Consider the following 18327-nt stretch of genomic DNA (forward strand, 5'->3'; position numbering starts at 1 on the left):
GTTCCATGGATTAATTAAATAAACAAATTGACAGTCCAGATCTTCTCGGTCTCTCCAATAAATTAAAAAAATCGAAGAGAGATTCCTTATTCCTTTCCTGCCAATGCCATAATAAATTATACATATTCCTAAAATAGCAAAATTAGCAAGCATTTTAAAAGAAACATAATATCTCTAGAATCAGAGTTAACAATTTAAATATAGACAATACAAGTTAGGCTATTATTAATTTTATTGACAGAAAAATGCAATTTCAAAAAAGATATCCTATATATCCTTTTTATTTCCTGCGAACCAATAGCAACAAATAAGAACACATATAACATTGAAAAATCACAACAGAACTGAGAATCAAGAGAGCAATGAAGAAACTGTGTAGCAGTTAGCACCAACTGTATTTTGAAAGAATGCTGCAATTGAATAAGACTCAAGTTGGTCTTAGTTAAAATCATCAGCTTATTCCCACTACATCCTGCAAACCTATAAATCACATATATACATACCTGGTGGAGATGGAGCAGAGTCAGCTTTTGAAGGTTACGTGCATTGGAGAGGAAACGATCTACCACATCAAACTGATCAGTCATGCACCATTCTCCAATTTTCAAGGTCTTTAAATTTGGAAATTCAGTTGTTTCTTCCTTCAATACATCCTTCATTTCCTAAATTTAGCAACAACAAAAAAAGCAATACAAGTCAAGTCAGTCAATATATATTTTCCATACTTGTTGCAATGAATATATGAAATTGAGTTCGCAAGTAATAAATAGCAATACAATAATCCAACCAAGTAACAAAAATTAGCATAGAAACTAAGTTACGATAATAATCATACCAAGACACCGGATTTAGACAGCATTAACTCAAGATCGGATGCATTTGAAAGAGCCGTCAGAAACAGAGAGTTCTTGTTCTCAAGGTAATGGATACATGCTTTCACAAGAGAGTCCATTTTGTTTAACTTTATTGTTCCCTTAGCACAACAAAGTACCTCCAAGTACAGCAGATGCGGAGTTGAAATTGTGATATCTGTCTCATTGACATAGTTATCATTGCTATCAAGTACTAGACGCTTCAATGTGCCAGAAGATATGTCACAGGTGTTCAATTCGCAGTCAAAGAGCACCAATTCTTCTAAAGCAGACAACCGTGACAGCTTTTGCATTACCTCATCTTTAATAACTGTTTTATGAAGGGTTAATTTCTTGAGGCAGGGAAGGTTTACAGACCTCGGGATTACATCAAGTCCCAGGTTTAATTCCATCTCCTGCAACGACTTACAGGAGTAGATAGAATCGGGAACTTCATAATGATACGTATCTGAGTAAATATGGACAGATAAAAACTTGGGATTCATCTTTGCCACATTATGAAGCAAAGCAGAGACAGGTTCGAGGTCGCTTTCCTCCTCAACCCACTTGAGTTTGAACGAATCCAAATTTATTGATTGATTACGGTGTTGAAAAACACCACAAATAATTTTTTTGAATTTTTCTTCATGAAATTCCAAGAGATTCTGTCGGTCGGGATCATCCAGTTCATCAAACGTATAATCATCTGGGCGGAATTCATCAAAATTGAAGTCGAGAACAGGGACTTTAGTCCAGAGGTTCTGAAACCTTTTGGATAGCAAGGAGGTCTGGACAGCTTCCTCTGTGCTCAGCAAAGACAATATCAGGATCTGTAAATCTTCTGGCAACTGACTTATCCTATCAACATCTGCAACTGCAATCTTTCTTCTCCTTTTTGTACAGCTTTCAGTTGGATCCATGACTCCTGCTCCTGTGTATATTATGAGTTGTACAGCAAAAACATCTCCGTAAATTTGTAAGGACTAAAATTGGATCTTTGAGAAAGTATCTAACTATTTTCCTATAGATTCTATTAGCAGTTTGAAAGATACTCTCTCAGTAAAGCTCCCAAACATCTGTTCTGATTATAAATGCACATTTATTATCTAAATTAATAAGGAAAAATGGATATGGTGTATAGCAAGGTAGCAAAAGCTGAATCTAAAGCAGCAGAGGCAAGCTTTCTTCTAACCTCTGTTGCTGCAAACGAAAGAGAAAAGTAAATATTTCGAACCCATAAGATCAGGTATGTACATATTCCCAAAATAATACATTCATGTACCTATTAATACTGAACCCTTGCCATATATAAATTTCATTATTTTTGGGGTCTTTTTGGTCTTTTGGTGCTCTAGATTCAACACAGTATATAGAAGGACCATGCCAGACCAATAAAACAAAAAAAAAAATCAGAGCAGCCACGTTTCTTAATTGTTTGTTCTTTATTAATTCTTTTGTGTATTTAAGGGTGAAGGATTAAAAATTTAATCCTCACTAAGGAGCACTTGTTCATTTGGTACTAAGATTAAGAACAAAGGCTTAATATAAGTAAAATATTGATTATACTGTGTAAAGACCTAAATACCCCAATATATATTTTCATCTTTAATACCCTTGCACATTGATAAGTCCTCCCACTCATATACTAACTTATTTCATTACTTTTCCTGTCACCTAACAAGATGCAATTTTAAAAACAAAATGTACAAGCATTTGAACCAAATAAAATACTGGCATACACATCATAATATACTGGCTTGTTTGATTATTTCTTATTATATTCTGTTTAAAATTTGTATTCGTCATGCATATATGAATTGTTAAAAAAAATAGCAGTTTTGAAAGATTAAATTAAAAAGATCCAATATACACTTTTGAAGGAACAGACCCATAACAGAAATACCTAAATGCACTGTACATGACATAATCTAATCAAGATTAGCTATAAAATTATGCTATATGATATAAGCTAATCAAAGTTTTCACAAGTGGTGGTACTTGTATCAAGAATTACAGAATGTGCTAGCAAATGGTTAAAGAATTTTGATGGCAAATGGTATTGACCTTAAATTAAGAAAGTTTAAGTGCTAATTACATGTACCAGCAACCACTGGCACTAAATTTTTGTTTATTGGTACTGAACCAGCAACTATATTAATTGAAACTTATCAATTATATCAACTAGTTGATTTAAGTTGAATGAAAATGATATTCAAGAAACGACAAAAGAATCTAAAATCAAATGGTCATGCATGCGAGAAATTCTCAAATACACAAAAGAATTAACAAAGAAAAATCTTAAATCCAAGAAAGCCAAAAGACCACATTAGATTTCTGGATTTGAGACTAGCGCATGAAGAGAGATGCCAACATTTACTCTTCAAATACTCAGATTCTTGATCCAAAGCAAAAACGAAAAAGGAGGAGATGGATACCGGTCAAAGGGGTGTCAATGGAGAGAGAGCGTCTCGGTGCGAACAAGGTGGAGCTGTCGGAATGGATTTGGGATTGCTAAGTCACCACCAATTTACGCCTCCAAGAAAAGAAGAAAAGAAGACAACTATTAAATAATGAAAAAGTATACGAAGCTCCAACTCAAAGCATGGGTCTCCTCTCCTGAGAGAGGCTGAGAAAGAGATCTTACTCCCGAAACACTGAAATGAAGGCGGAGTAGAGAGATTCCTCCAAAATTTTGGCGTGGCGAGGAGCGATTGAAAGTATGAAATGATTTTGGGGGTGTATTCAGATTTTGGGGGTGTCTGAATACAAGTGTGAAGTGGGTATATATAGAATTCACATCGTGCAACTGAACCGTCCCATCTAGAGGTTTGCTTATATCCGAACGGGTGGTACCCGTTTTGCCTGGCCCGTACCCGTTACCCGAGGTACCCGTACCCATGCCCGGGTACAAGCGGGTAAACGGGTAGACGGATACGGGTTTGAGACGGACCGGACAGAACATTTTGGGAAAAAACCCGTTGTACCCGTACCCGCCGTATCCGTACCCGAAACCCGCCTACCCGTACCCGTTGTACCCGCACCCGTGTACCGGCACCCCTTTACCTGTTGTACCCGCCTACTTTACCCATTGCACCTGTACCCGTTACCCGTTAAAAATTTGAATTTCAAATTTTTTTAAATTTTGCCGCCGGTTCACATCCCTCAGGTAGTGATTGGTAAACGGGCCGGGCCGGGCGGTCCGGGCGGTCCGGGCAAAACCCGGGCACGGGCACGGGTAGCCACGGTCACGGGCGTCACGGGCACACGGGTACAACGGGCCGGGCGTCACGGGTTTTTTTTTCAAAAATCCTGCCCTGCCCGTTTAATACCCGTGCCCGTCACGGGTTCGGGGGTAGGACGGTCCGGGTACCGGGGGCCGGGCGGTCCGGTCCGGTCCGGGTCCGAACCGGTTTTTTTTTTTTTTTTTTTTCTATTTTTTGTTTTTGTTTTTGTTCTGTTTTTTTTCTTCTGGTTTTTTTTTCGGTTTTTTTGTTCTGTTTTTTTGGTTCTGTTTTTTTTATTTTTATTTTTTTTTCTGTTTTTTGTTGCTGGTTTTTTTCGGTTTTTCTGTTCGGTTTTTCGATTCTGTTTTTTTTTGTTATGTTTTTTTTTTCTATTTTTTGTTCTGTTTTTTTGTTCTGTTTTTTTTGTTCTTTTTTTTTTTGTTCTGTTTTTTTTTTGTTCTGTTTTTTTTTGTTCTGTTTTTTTTTTCTGTTTTATTTTGCTGTTTTTTTATGTTTTGTTTTGCTGTTTTTTTTTTTGAAAAACAAGAAATTATAAATTCAAATTCCTACCAATTTAAACTCATTTGACATGGTTGTATATTTGAACTCAATAATTTTTGTTATAATAAAATATAAATAAAAAATGGGTAGGGGTCCGGGTAGAAAGTGGGGATGTGGGGCATGGGGGGAATGGGGGGGCGGGGGGGGGGAGAATTTGAGTTAAAATTTTAAATTTTAGACCAAAAGTAAAAAAAAAAAAAAAAAAAAAAAAAATTCTGCCACGGGCTCACGGTCACGGGCACGGGCACGGGCGTCACGGGTACGGGTTACAGGTTACGGGTACGGGGGTCTGGGTTCTCACGGGCATTTTTCCAAAAAACCGGGTCCGGCCCGTTTAATACCCGTGCCCGTGTGCCCGTGTACCCGTACATACCCGTGGCACGGGAACGGTCCGGTCCGGGCACGGGCACGGGCGGACCGGTCCGGGTTGGGTCCCCGGAGACATTTACCAAACACTACCCTCAGGTTACCTGACTTAGTACAATTGAAATGGACGGTCCAGGATCTGTCTTTTAACTTGGCAAAAATCTCAAAGCATAAATAATACTGGCCCCTTTAATAATACTCAGGTTACCTGACTGAGTACAATTGAAATGGATGGTCCAGGATCTGTCCTTTAACTTGGCACGAATCTCAAAGCATAAATAATACAGAAAAAAAAACCCGTACCCTACCCGAGGTACACGTTATCCGAGACGGGCACGGGTTTGAAACGGGTAGGGTACACTTTTTTAAAAACCTACCCGTTCTACCCGACTACCCATCCTACCCGTACCCGCCCTACCCGACTACCCGTCCCGAGTATACCCGAGGTACCCGTACCCTACCCAAGAGCAAATGTCTAGTCCCATTTGAAACGGCACAAATATTAATGAATACCGTGCATTACAGGGTTGGACGGAAGAGATTCGAAACTCAACGATCGGACAGACAAGATTCATGAAGAATATGAGATGTATACGCAAATTTAGTATGCACGAATTTTAAAGCAGATCGGATGGTCAATATTTATTAACTCAAAAATTTCCTTTTGAGTTAATGCAGAGGATACGAGCTCTAGTTTCGGACATGTACGCTGGAAGGAGATGGTCTCTGAATCTTTGGTCCTACTTATGATTGTGTACTACTGGGGCCTGTAAATCATTGCTCTTACACATTGTAGAACAGGTCTATATAAAGATATGGTCCGGATCTATTATTTTGTTGAGTATGGCTAATATAACATCGGTGTCATTTCAGTTTATATAACACCAACTCTAAAACCTATCAAATCGAGTTCAAATGATTAATTTAAACCGTTCAAACCGATCTACTTCATTAGTTGTGTGTTTATATGTAAAATTTATAATTTTTTGAGTTTATTTGGTATCAAGTCAAGCAGTCAAATGTGTGACCTTTTAAGTTAATTTTAATACATTCATTTTTCAATTTTTTTTGTCTCTTGATTTGATACTAAAATAACTCAAAAATATAAAAAGTTGGCATGTAAACGCATCACTCATAAAGTAAATTAGTTTGAACGGTTTGGATTCACCATTTGAACTCGATTTGATAAGTTTTGAAGTTGGTGTTATATATATTGAAATGACACTGATGTTATATTAGTCATACTCTATTTTGTGGGTGATATTATTCAATAATAAAGGTAAATATAAAAAATATCTTGAATTTTTTTCCGAATCAAATTCTTTTTTTTCTTTAATGCTGGAACATCACAGATGGAGAAATTAATTGGGATCCGAAATTTTTTGGAGATCCAAAGTAGCCCATTTCTTCTCACGTGCAGTCACTAGCAATTACGCCGACATATTTATTTTTAATTATTTTTTAAAATATTTTAATAAAAATAACCAGAATTTAGTCAAAATTTTAAAAATACCCAAATTCCACTGTCCCAAATTTTAATTCGAACCGTGGAAAAAATCCACGGTCCAGAATATAAATTCCGATTGGCAGTGAGGAGACGGGACCACATGTCGGCTTAATAATGTTGTCGATGCTTTGAGGTTGAATGAAATCAAAGTCGGCCCATGAAGCCCAATTCAACTTATTATTTGATTCAACTCAATTTGCATCTTTGTTGATTGGTTGAGGACTTGAGGTAAAAAGGCGGGCCCCACCTACTTGACATTTGACTAAATAAAAGGCAGATAGCGCCATGCATGATTTCATTCATCATTTTTTTCCCTTGAGACATCTCCATTTCAAACATAAATAGATGTCTCAATTTCTCATTTTATTTAATCTTCAAAATTTAAAATGCCTGGGCCTATATATTTGGGTGAGCTGTGGTTTCTGTTATATTCCGAAATTTTAAAACAGAATTAATTTGCTAAATTAAAATTTTTGGTTAATTAAACGACCTTTCAGATTTTTGTCTGATTAATTTTAAAGTGAAACTAAAATTTCGAGATATAATTGAACTATGAATTTAATGTGTATTAACTACTAAGTTAAGAATTTGAATCTAAAATATAAATTCTATAAATTAATGGTAATTATTCGAGTAGTTCGTGAATTTAAAAATTCGTACAAGTTCCGTTGAACCATTTAGAAAAAAATAAAATTTTATTTGTACGAATAAATAAATAATTGAATTCAATTATATATTTATTTATTTATACGAATAACTTCGTATAATTATACGAAGTTATTCGTATATATAAATACATAAATAAATATATACAAAGTTATTCGTATAAATAAATAAATGGATGGAACCATTTTTTATTCATATAAATAAATAATGATGACTCAAAGGAAACTATTTCTTTTATTCATATATATAGATAAATAAATATATTTATTTTTTTATCCTTTGAGTCATCTCCATTTCAAACTTAAATGGATACCTCAATTTCTTTTATTCATATAAATAAATATTTTTATTTATTTATATGAATAAATAAAAAATGATGAAATTATTTATTTATACTAATAACTTCTTATAATAATACTCTTATTTTGATTTGTATAAATAAATAAAAAATGATGAATGAAATCATGCATGGCGCTATCTGTATTTCATTTAGTCAAATCTCAAGTAGTTGGGGCCCGCCTTTTTACCTCAGCCAATCAACAAAGGTGCGAATTGAGTTGAATCAAATAAATAAGTTGAATTGGGCTTCATGGGCCGACTTTGATTTCATTCAACCTCAAAGCATCGACAACATTATTAAGCCGACGTGTGGTCCCATCTCCTCAATGCCAATCGGAATTTATATTTTGGACCGTGGATTTTTTCCACGGTTCGAATTAAAATTTGGGACCGTAGATTTTTTTCACGGTTTGAGTATTTTTAAAATTTTAACTGAACTCTGATTATTTTATTAAAATATTTGAAAAAATAGTTAAAAATAAAAATGTCTGGCAATTACGTGATTATTAAAACAATAAATAAATACTTTGAGTCTAAAAAAAATCAGTTTCAAACTTTAATCTGAAAATAAAAATCTGTTCCAAATTTTGGATTTCATTATATTTTCTATTATTATTTAATAATAATTTTAATAATAAAATATCTCCAACAGGAGCAGGCTCCTGGATCCCATGCTTATTCTCGAGTACTTGCTTTCATATCTCAAACAACTCCGAATTCTTTATTATAACCTTTATAAAAAATGAATACACAATCGCACATATTATAATGATTTAATCATATAATATATAATATAATTAAGTGCATATTATATAATAACCGGCCATTTTTATTAATATCCCTAAAAATAATAAAATTTTTAAAAATGCCCTGTCAAATTTTTTTTTTTATAACTGCCCTGACCGCCTGGATTTCGGGCGGCCCAAAAAGACCCAGGGAGGCGCCAGTCCGCCAGGCGGCCCACAACGCTAATGAGGCGCCATAGGCTGGGGCGCTCCATGAGCCAAGTGAGGCGCCATGCGCCCGGGCGCCCCATGCCCCATATACAAACCCAGCACAGAAGCGCCTCTCCCCCCTCTCCCCCATTCTGCCCCGCCTCCAGACCAGAAAAAAGAGAAAAAGAGAGAAGGAAACGCCCCTGCCCTGCCCTGCCGGTCGACGCCTCACCACCCGCTCCCGACCGCAACATTGTCATCTCCCCCGCTCCCTCCTCGGTTGAAGGTATGTTTTTTCATTGCGATTCGATTAGTTTAATTTAGGGTTAGAATTGTGAATGTGATTCAATTCGATTCGATTTGATTCGATTAGATTAAATTGATTGTTAAATGTGATTAAATTGATTGTTGATTGTAATTTGATTTGATTCGATTCGATTCAGGGTTTATGGATGTGAAAAATTGGTTGAATGTGATATGGTTGAATGTAGGGTTTATGGATGTCAAATGTGAATTGCTTATATTTAGATTTGTATACTTAAATTTAGGATTTATGGTTGTGAATTACTTATAATTTATGGTTCAATTTAGGATTATAATTTACGGTTCAATTTAGGATTATAATTTATGGTTCAATTGGTTGAAATGTTTTAAAAAAAATGCATGTACATGCAAAATTAATTTTGTAAACAAATTGCATATACACTAAAAAAATAAATTTTTGTAAAAAAAAAAAATGCATATGCATGCAATTTACTTACATGCAAAGTGTAAATTAATTGTATATACATGCAAATGCATATGCATGCAACAAAATTAATTGTATATGCATGTATATGATTTTCAATAAATCTACAAAAAATAACCCATAATTGTATGTAAATTGCATGTATACGCATTTTTTTATTTAACAATCAATTTTGTTTTTTTTTGTAAAATTAATTTGTTTACCAAAAATGTATATGCATGTACATGCAAAATTAATTTTGTAAACAAATTGCATATACACCCAAAAAAAAATGTATATGCATGTACATGCAAAATTACTTTTGTAAACAAATTGCATATACACCCAAAAAAAATGTATATGCATTTTCTTTTCTTTTTTGTAAAGTTTATTTATTTTCAACAAAATTAATTTTTGTAAAAAAAAAATGCATATACATGCAATTTACTTACATGCAAAGTGTAAATTAATTGTATATACATGCAATTTATTTACCTACAATTATTTTGGGAAAATATACATGCAATTCTTATTAAAAAAATTTATATAAATTGTACGTTTTGATTAATATTTTTTGGCAAATGTAGTATGCCTAGAGTTAGACGGTGGGGAGTACGAGCTGAGCCTGCAGAGGGTGCAGAGGCTGTGGATCCGAGTGGACCTGGCACGTCCTCGGTGGATCCGAGAGGAGCTGGCACTTTCTCCGTGGATCCGACTGGAGAGGGCCCGTCGTCGTATGATGATACGACTGGCAGGGGTTTTGAGGATCCGACTGGAGCGGATCCGTCGTCTCAGGCCGATTTTCCAGATGGTGTGCATGATCCTGACACATTTAGTCCTCTTCTATGGACCCATCATGTTAAGCACCGCGTCTCATTGGCATCTCTTGAGGTACGTGATTTTTATACTTAAAAAAAATGACATTATTTTGAGTTACTAAAAAATGGCAAATTGATAATAAATACAGGATGATGTCATGCTTACGGTGAGGCACCGCAGGTCTGAGATTCCATTCATTCCACACAGAGAAATGCAGCGATACATCTCGAACCTCGGGTTGTACCAGCTTGCCACCATGCCGCAGAGTAAGATCGATGTGTCTCTGATGCATGGTCTAGCGGAGAGATGGCGACCCGAGACTCATACATTTCATCTCCCGGTCGGGGAGATGACAGTCACCCTTGGTGATGTGAGCGCCTTATGGGGTTTACGTATCGATGGCGACCCCATAGGTGGCATCTCAGACCATCCAGATCTGCAGAGGATGATACCGGAGTTGTTAGGGTGTGATCCGAAGACTCTGCAGAAGAAATACAAGAAGAAGAAGGGGGAGGAGGAGGAGTTTCGTTATTCCGGGTACTGCATTTCTCTAAAGGCACTCCGGAATCACTTCTATGGGAGGCAGTTAGAAATTGATACTGATGACATTGAGGCGGTCAGGAGGTACTATTACACTCTTTAAATTAACTTAGTAGTTGCTCAACAGTCTCAATTAATTACATTGATTATTTTATATTGCAGGTATACTAGAGCATATGTGCTGGATTTGTGCGGTGCTGTCATGTTCGAGGATTCCAGCGGTGACGCGGTTCCGATCATGTATCTCTCCCTGCTGAGGGACTTGGAGAAAGAATCGAGATGGAACTGGGGTGGAGCTGTCCTCGCCCACTTATACAGAGGCCTCTGTCATGCTTGTCTGGTAAGTCTGTATTATTATACGTTGTTATTGAAGGTTGGATAAGAAGCACCTAGTTTTTATTGTAAGTAAATTTTCAGGTCAAGAATAAACAGCTTTTTGGACCACTTCTACTGCTTCAGCATTGGTCGTGGTCACATCTGCCCATAAATCGGCCAGTCATACCATTGCCGCATCCCGATTGGGGAGGCCCTGAGCCAGCCAGATGCCCCGCATACGCCGCCATATGGGGCAGTCATCACGATCATGAAGAGAGGGGCAGGGGGATTTCTTATGTCCGGGGTCAGCTCCAGATGCTCCGAGATGGGAATATCGATTGGTTTCCGTATCGTGCATGGTATCAGCGCAGATGGCTGAGCCCGCTGACATTAGAGCAGACACATCTATGGTATTATCGGGGACCGGTCGTCTGTTTCCAGATTATCAACGAGTCCCTGTCTACGGCGATGAGATGCCGCAAGCTCCTGCAGGTAATTACAAGTTAATATTAAAAGTACGACACACACAATATTCTTATTTCCGTTGAATTGTTCGTTCTAACTCAGTTAACTTCCAATTATGCAGCTGATGACTCAGGTTGGGCGTTCCACGACTGGGTGCTGAATACCCAAGGATGGGATGCTTATAAAAATAAATACGGAGTTGCAGTAGAGCTTGGCACGGTCAGTCGCCAATTATACCATTATTTGTTGTAGAGTTCTTTGTATGTAGCAAAACTAACATTATTTTAATCTAGGATGGAGCACCTCGTTGGAATGCCGATCCCATATTTAGCATAAATGAGCTGGACCCGGCAGATACAGATGCAGAGGCGTATGGCTCCCACAGACCACGATATGGAGTGGAGATGGAGCATGACTTTGAGGCTGGTGGGAGTTCATCTCAGACTGCAGATGGCTTTGTCTCTGCATTATTTGGCGCACCGCCTCCTTCCACGTATTCTGCAAGCTGGGAGCAAGATCCATGGGAGCTGCGTACACAGCCCGCCAATGCAGAGTCAGCTGCTGGATTTGATCCACGGGCAGCCAGGACAGGTACGCAGCACATGTATACGGGGGACGAGGATGAGGATATGGGGGACGATGAGGAGGATTTGGGAGAGGATGCACTCCGAGATGTGAGTCCGCAGAGGCGCGTGCAGCCGCACAGGCATGGCAAGGGCGTAGCGGCTCCTAGGTTGTCTCTATCCGGAAGGAGACGAAGATGATGATTGTAGAGTTTTTGTTTATTGTGATATATTTCTGACTGTAGTATTTTGACTATGGGACTGCTGTATTATGTTGACATTACGTTTTTTTATTTTATGTTCATGTTGGTATTATGTTGTTTGCACTTTACATTTCATTATTATAACACAGTTCAACAATACAATTAAAGTTCAACAATACAATTAAAGTTCAACAATACAATTAAAGTTCAACAATACAATTAAAGTTCAACAATATAATTAAAAGCAGCACATGTATACTTCAAGTAATTACATTCAAACTAAGAAATTATATTCAAGTAATTACAATTTCTTCACTATTTGCGACCCACACTCCCAGCAGACCGCCTGTGACAGGGGCGGTTTGCTAGGGTCCTGACCGCCTGGGCCACGGGCGGTCCACTAGGGATGCCTATTTATTCGTTTTTTCTCTCTCTCTCTTCTCACTCCAACATCAGTCTACCTTCCACCTCAAAGGCAGAAAGAAGGGAGAAAGCGCTCAAGGCGATTTCGGGCGATTTTCTGGGCGACTACAGCTACAGGTAATTTAAATAATTTTTTAATAATTTTTTAAATATTTTTTGTAATTATTTTTTAAATATTTCTTTTAATTATTTTTAAAATATTTATTTCAATTATTTTTTATATATTTTCTAATTATTTTCTAATTAGTCGTTGATTACTGTACAGTTAGTATTTAATTACGCACATAATTAGCCTTCCTAATCAATTGCTGTCACTTGAAACCCTAGTTATAATGGCACCCAAAGTTGGAAAAAATAGAGGAAGAACTGAAACCGAACGCGAAGCAAAAAGAGCACTCATTAATAATTTTTGGACGGCTGAAGCCTACGCGATGAGGAATTTGGAAAGATTATTTTCACCCAAAAATAATGAAGAATTTCTGAGCACTCTTGATCCATCAATTAGAAAAATGCTGATGGAAGGCTGGGTGGACAGGGTCCCTCCACCTGGATGGGGACAGTGCTGCTTATGTGAGCTGAACGGAGATATGGTGGATATGTTCTTCTGTTATAAATGTGGCAAAGCTGTTCATCCCAATTGCATGGACCCGCATGCAGATCTGCTGAATGACGCTCGTCTCACTACGTGGGAGTGTCCTGCGTGCGTCCGTCGGGCTGAGGAAAAAAAGGGAGCAAGCTCCTCATCTCGTAAGGCTTAGACCCGAACTGTATGTTGTTGTAGTATTTTATGTTTTAAATGTAACGGTTTGTATAATTGCTATTTGAACTGGTTGTTGCTGTATGAATTTTATGTTACCTTATTCTATGGACTCGACGGTACTGTATTATTTAGTAATGTATCTGGATTTTATGAATTTTAAATTCCTGCTATTTAGGTTGAACATGGGCTGCATTATTTTTGAATATGATAGAAATAACTACAGTTCTAAAATAGTATCTGGATTTTATTTTTTGACATACACATACACATATACATAAACTAAACACTATTTTAAACAAAATTATTCAAATCAAAATCCTATTTCTCAAAAAAAAAAAAAAAAAAAAAAAAAACCAAATACCAGTGAGGCGCCCCAGGGAGTGGCGCCTCACTGGGGATATGGAGCGCCACTAGGGGGGGCGCCTCACTGGCTGTTTTGGGCCGCCCCAGGCCCAGGCGTTTAGGGCATTTTTAATAAAAAATGAGGAACCGGGACATTTTTAAAAATTTTATTTTTTTTAGGGATATTAATAAAAATGGCCGTATAATAACGAAGTATATATTTATGAATGATTCGGATACATGAAATTTGTGAGTTGTTGAAATTTAAAAAATATATAATTTCCAAGTTTTTGAGGGGTATACATGAAATTTTCCCTAATAAAAAATCAGGTTGAAGATGATATATATTACTAAGTCACCAAATGAATGAGGTACTAATTTGTCTGTTTGAAATATATTATCTGGTAGAGTTTTGATTCTTATATCAAAGCTAGATAAAATAAAAATAATTTATAAAATTATATTTATTCTACGAGAAGAAACTTAATTTTCCCCACTAAAATTTATATAAGAACTTTTCACCTTTATCTTATACTTTAAAAAAATAATTTTTTTAGGATCTTAAAAAAATAATTGTTATCTGATCCAATTCATTTGTGTTATTTTATTTTTTTTGAGTAATTTTTTTTTGTTTCTTTAAGAACATTTTATTTTATTTTAGATGCTGAGCAATTACATCACAATAATTTTATCAACATATTCATTAAATTAACAATTCTATGATTGAGAGATTACAAATTGCCGAAACATATAATCCATTTTCAACTATTAAATATATACAAAATAATTAAAAAAAAAATTTCATCCCGGTAAGTTAATTTATGCTTTTAAGGTAAATGAAATAACATAAGAAAATACAAATTATTATTTATTTAAACAGATTTAAGAAGCAACTAAAGAGAAGACAACATACAATACTCATTATCACACTACAAAAAACAGTATAAATACAGCCACCAGTAAACTAATAACAAGGATTGAACTTAGTACAATTACTTAAAATACAGTTGGCCACAATATACAAAATAAGGTATCCAATAAAGCAAAAATATATGGTAATCCCTTCAATATAAGTTAACAATGAAAAAATAACTCTTTTAACAAGGTAATTTGTTCAAATTCTCAAACATGAGGCTTCGCTCTATGGATTATTCCAGCATATATCAACTAAGATGCTATGTACCAATACTACCAACTATTTTTTTTTTTTTTTTACAAGGATTTTCATCAAATTAGGGCAAATTGAATTTAGCCAAACAAGGGGAAGAGAGAGAGACCGCATATTTAAACATGAGTCATTTGTTTGGATAAATCATATGAAGAAATCAATAATGCACAGGGATTGTCAGGGAACCCCTTTTGCTTGGAGGAACAAAATTGATACAAAGAAATTTGTTGACAGTTTCATGTTAATGAAGCATCCTAAAGAATTATCTATATGCTGCTTAAGAAAGATTATTTTCAACAACATTAAGACAAACCCAGCCTGCTTAAGAAAGATTAATTTCAAAATTGCATAAAAAAGGAACCAGTTGTGATGATCATCCAGGTAAGTTAACTTATGTTTATAAGGTAAATGAAACAACATAAGAAAACACAAATTATTATTTATCCAAACAGATTTAAGAAGCAACTAAAGCGAAGACAAACATACAATATTCATTATCAAACTACAAAAAACAGAATAATCTGAAAAGAGTATCAATAAAGCCACCAAACATTAATCATTCCACAAATTACCACACTATGCTAGAAACATGTGAGGTGTATGGCTAACCCAATAACGAAAGCGTATTGGAAACACAATTCACTAGCTCGATGATGTCAGCATCCTTCATTTTATCATTACTATTCAGAATGTTAACGACTTTCCCGGCCAATTCAAGTTTTATCTCCATCTTTTCATGACCTGACGGTAACTACATTGAAAATTTAATTAAGAGTTAGTTCATTCAACAAGGGCTCATGACTAGTACTGATCCAACCAACATGTTCTTTGTAAGAGAATTAGTTGGTTCAACAAGGAAGGGCCCCTAAGCTGAAACTTTAAAACTTGTAAAAGTTTCCAATGGTGTATTTGGTAAGACAAGTTTGTTCAACAAGGGGGCTTCAAGATGAATGTTTGGAACCTTTAGAACTCAGTCAGTCTTGTAAGAGTATTTATTTATTAATAAATACTCACCAACACTGCCTCTTTTCTTGCAATCCAAATATTCATCCACTCTAGTTGTATTGTAGGGATTGATTTCATTGAAGAGTTCCAGAAAGACAGATCTGGACCGTCTATTTAAAATTGGACAGTTGATATCAAAGCATGATGTTCCATGGACTAATTAAAAGAACAAATGGGGAGAATATAATACAGTAGCATGATGTTAGTAATAAATTGACAGTCCAGATCTTTCTCAGTCTCTCCAATAAATTAATCAAATTGAAGATAGATTCCTTATTCCTTTCCTGTCAATGCCATAATAAATTATATATATTCCTAAAATAGCAAAATTAGCAAGCATTTCAAAAGTAACATAATATCTCTAGAATCAGAGTTAACAATTTAAGTATAGACAATACAAGTTAGTCTATTATTAACTTTCTTGACAGAAAAATGCAATTTAAAAAAAAGATAAACTGTATATCCTTTTTATTTCCTGAGAACCAATAGCAATAAATAAGAACATATATAACATTGAAAAATCAGTAAATCACAACAGAACTGAGACTCAAGAGAGCAATGAAGAAACTGTGTCAGCAGTTAGCACCACCTGTATTTTGAAAGAATGCTGCAATTGAATAAGACTCAAGTTGGTCTTAGTTCAAATCATCAGCTTAATCCCACTACATCCTGCAAACCTATAAATCACATATGTACATACCTGGAAGTGGCGATGGAGCAGAGTCAGCTTTTGAAGGTTACGTGCATGGAAGAGGAAACGAGCTACCACATCAAACTGATCAGTCATGCACCATTCTCCAATTTTCAAGGTCTTTAAATTTGGAAATTCAGTTTCTTCCTTCAATACATCCTTCATTTCCTAAATTTAGCAACAAAAAAATGCAATACAAGTCAAGTCAGTCAATATATATTTTCCATACTTGTTGCAATGAGTATATGAAATTGAGTTTGCAAGTAATTAATAGGAATACAATAATCCAACCAAGTAACAAAAATTAGAATAGAAAATATGTTACGATAATAATCATACCACGACACCAGATTTAGACAGCATTAACTCAAGATGGGATGCATTTGAAAGAGCCGTCAGAAACAGAGCGTCCTCATAGTAATGGATACATGCTTTCACAAGAGACTCCATTTTGTTTAACTTTATCGTTCCCTCATCCCAAGAAAGTACCTCCAAGTACAGCAGACGCGGAGTTGAAATTGTGATAGCTGTCTCATTGTCATTATGTCTACCTTCAAGTACCAAACGCTTTAATGTGCTAGAAGATATGTCACAGGTGTTCAAAAAGCACTTGAAGAGCACCATTTCTTCTAAAGCAGGCAATCCTGACAGCTCTTGCATTACCTCATATTTAATATCTATGTAATGAAGGGTTAATTTCTTGAGGTGGGGAAGGTCTACAGACTTCGGCTCTATAGTGTCAAATCCCAGGTTTAATTCCATCTCCTCCAATGAGTGACAGGAGAAGATAGAATCGGGAACTTGAAAATCAGACTCTGAGAGAATATGGACATATAGAAACTTGAGATTCTGCTTTGCTACAGTATCAAGCCATGCAGAGGCAGGATCAGCGTCAGTTTCCCACTTAGCCCACGTAAGTTCAAGCTTATCCAAATTTATTAATTTATCACGGTTGTTTAAAATACGATCACCAAAGTTTTTGAATTTTTTTGCCTGTAATTCGCAGTCTTCCAGATTATCTAAGGTAATATCATCTGGACCGAATTTGTCCAAATCTAAGTTGACAACAGGTACTCTAGCCCAGAGGTTATGAAACCTTTTGGCTATCAAGGAGGTCTCGAAAGCCTCCTTTGTGCTCAGCGAAGACAGTATCAGGATCAGTAAATCATCTGGCAACTGACTTATCCTATCAACATCTGCAACTGCAATCTTTCTTCTCCTTTTTGTTCGGCATTCAGTTGGATCCATGACTCCTGCTCCTGTGTATATTATGAGTTGTACAGCAACTATATTAATTGAAATTAATCAATTATAACAACTAGTTTATTTCAGTTGAATGAAAATGATATTCAAGAAACGACAAAAGAATCTAAAATCAAATGGTCATGCATGCGGGAAATTCTCAAATACACAAAAGAATTAATAAAGAAAAATGTTAAATTCAAGAAAGCCAAAAGACCACATTAGATTTCTGGATTTGAGACTAGCGCATGAAGAGAGATGCCAACATTTACTCTTCAAATACTCAGATTCTTGATCCAAAGCAAAAAAGAAAAAGGAGGAGATGGCTACCGGTCAAAGGGGTGTCAATGGAGAGAGCGTCTCGGTGCGAACAAGGTGGAGCTGTCGGAATGGATTTGGGATTGCTAAGTCACCACCAATTTACGCCTCCAAGAAAAGAAGAAAAGAAGAAGACTATTAAATAATGAAAAAATATACGAAACTCCAACTCAAAGCATGGGTCTCCTCTCCTGAGAGAGGCTGAGAAAGAGATCTTACCCCCAAAACGCTGAAATGAAGGCGGAGTTGAGAGATTCCTCCAAAATTTAGGCGACGCGAGGAGCGATTGAAAGTTTG

General features: G+C 36.1%; 2 protein-coding genes and 1 long non-coding RNA gene across 4 annotated transcripts; 1 reads left to right on the forward strand and 2 right to left on the reverse strand.

Annotated features, from left to right (window-relative positions):
- On the reverse strand, positions 1–3600 carry LOC144548635 (F-box/FBD/LRR-repeat protein At1g16930-like). Of its 2 annotated transcripts, XM_078297349.1 has the most exons (4): positions 3496–3600; positions 3287–3384; positions 836–1782; positions 145–662 (listed from the first exon to the last, which is right to left on the reverse strand). In XM_078297349.1, exons 3-4 carry the CDS (start codon positions 1769–1771, stop codon positions 195–197), a joined length of 1404 nt encoding a protein of 467 aa, XP_078153475.1. In that variant the 5' UTR covers positions 1772–1782; positions 3287–3384; positions 3496–3600; the 3' UTR covers positions 145–194. The 2 variants fall into 2 exon arrangements, with proteins under 2 accessions (XP_078153476.1, XP_078153475.1); XM_078297350.1 differs by lacking the exons at positions 3287–3384; positions 3496–3600 and adding an exon at positions 1–128 and having other exon boundaries at positions 504–662; positions 836–2759.
- On the forward strand, positions 1820–3274 carry LOC144548639 (uncharacterized). Its single transcript, XR_013509405.1, has 2 exons — positions 1820–1910; positions 2794–3274. It is a non-coding gene; the product is annotated as an uncharacterized LOC144548639 (long non-coding RNA).
- Positions 3601–15276: 11676 nt separating the features above from the next.
- On the reverse strand, positions 15277–18327 carry LOC144548636 (F-box/FBD/LRR-repeat protein At1g16930-like). Its single transcript, XM_078297351.1, has 5 exons — positions 18250–18327; positions 18043–18138; positions 16810–17729; positions 16480–16638; positions 15277–15525 (listed from the first exon to the last, which is right to left on the reverse strand). The coding sequence occupies exons 3-5, from the start codon at positions 17716–17718 to the stop codon at positions 15379–15381; spliced, it is 1215 nt and encodes a 404-aa protein (XP_078153477.1). The 5' UTR covers positions 17719–17729; positions 18043–18138; positions 18250–18327; the 3' UTR covers positions 15277–15378.

The sequence above is a fragment of the Carex rostrata genome, chromosome 33 (genome assembly GCF_964058835.1).
Source record: "Carex rostrata chromosome 33, lpCarRost1.2, whole genome shotgun sequence".
Classification (NCBI taxonomy): Eukaryota; Viridiplantae; Streptophyta; class Magnoliopsida; order Poales; family Cyperaceae; genus Carex; species Carex rostrata.

Bases quoted from the DNA above. Each gene is read 5' to 3' on its own strand.
- LOC144548636 (XM_078297351.1), bottom strand. From the start codon at position 17,718: ATGGATCCAACTGAATGCCGAACAAAAAGGAGAAGAAAGATTGCAGTT. The intron at 16,639-16,809 runs GTATGATTATTA...TGCTAAATTTAG, and splicing joins TGTCTAAATCTGGTGTCGTG to GAAATGAAGGATGTATTGAA. The intron at 15,526-16,479 runs GTATGTACATAT...TTTTCAATGTAG, and splicing joins TGCTCCATCGCCACTTCCAG to TTACCGTCAGGTCATGAAAA.
- LOC144548635 (XM_078297349.1), bottom strand. From the start codon at position 1,771: ATGGATCCAACTGAAAGCTGTACAAAAAGGAGAAGAAAGATTGCAGTT. The intron at 663-835 runs GTATGATTATTA...TGCTAAATTTAG, and splicing joins TGTCTAAATCCGGTGTCTTG to GAAATGAAGGATGTATTGAA.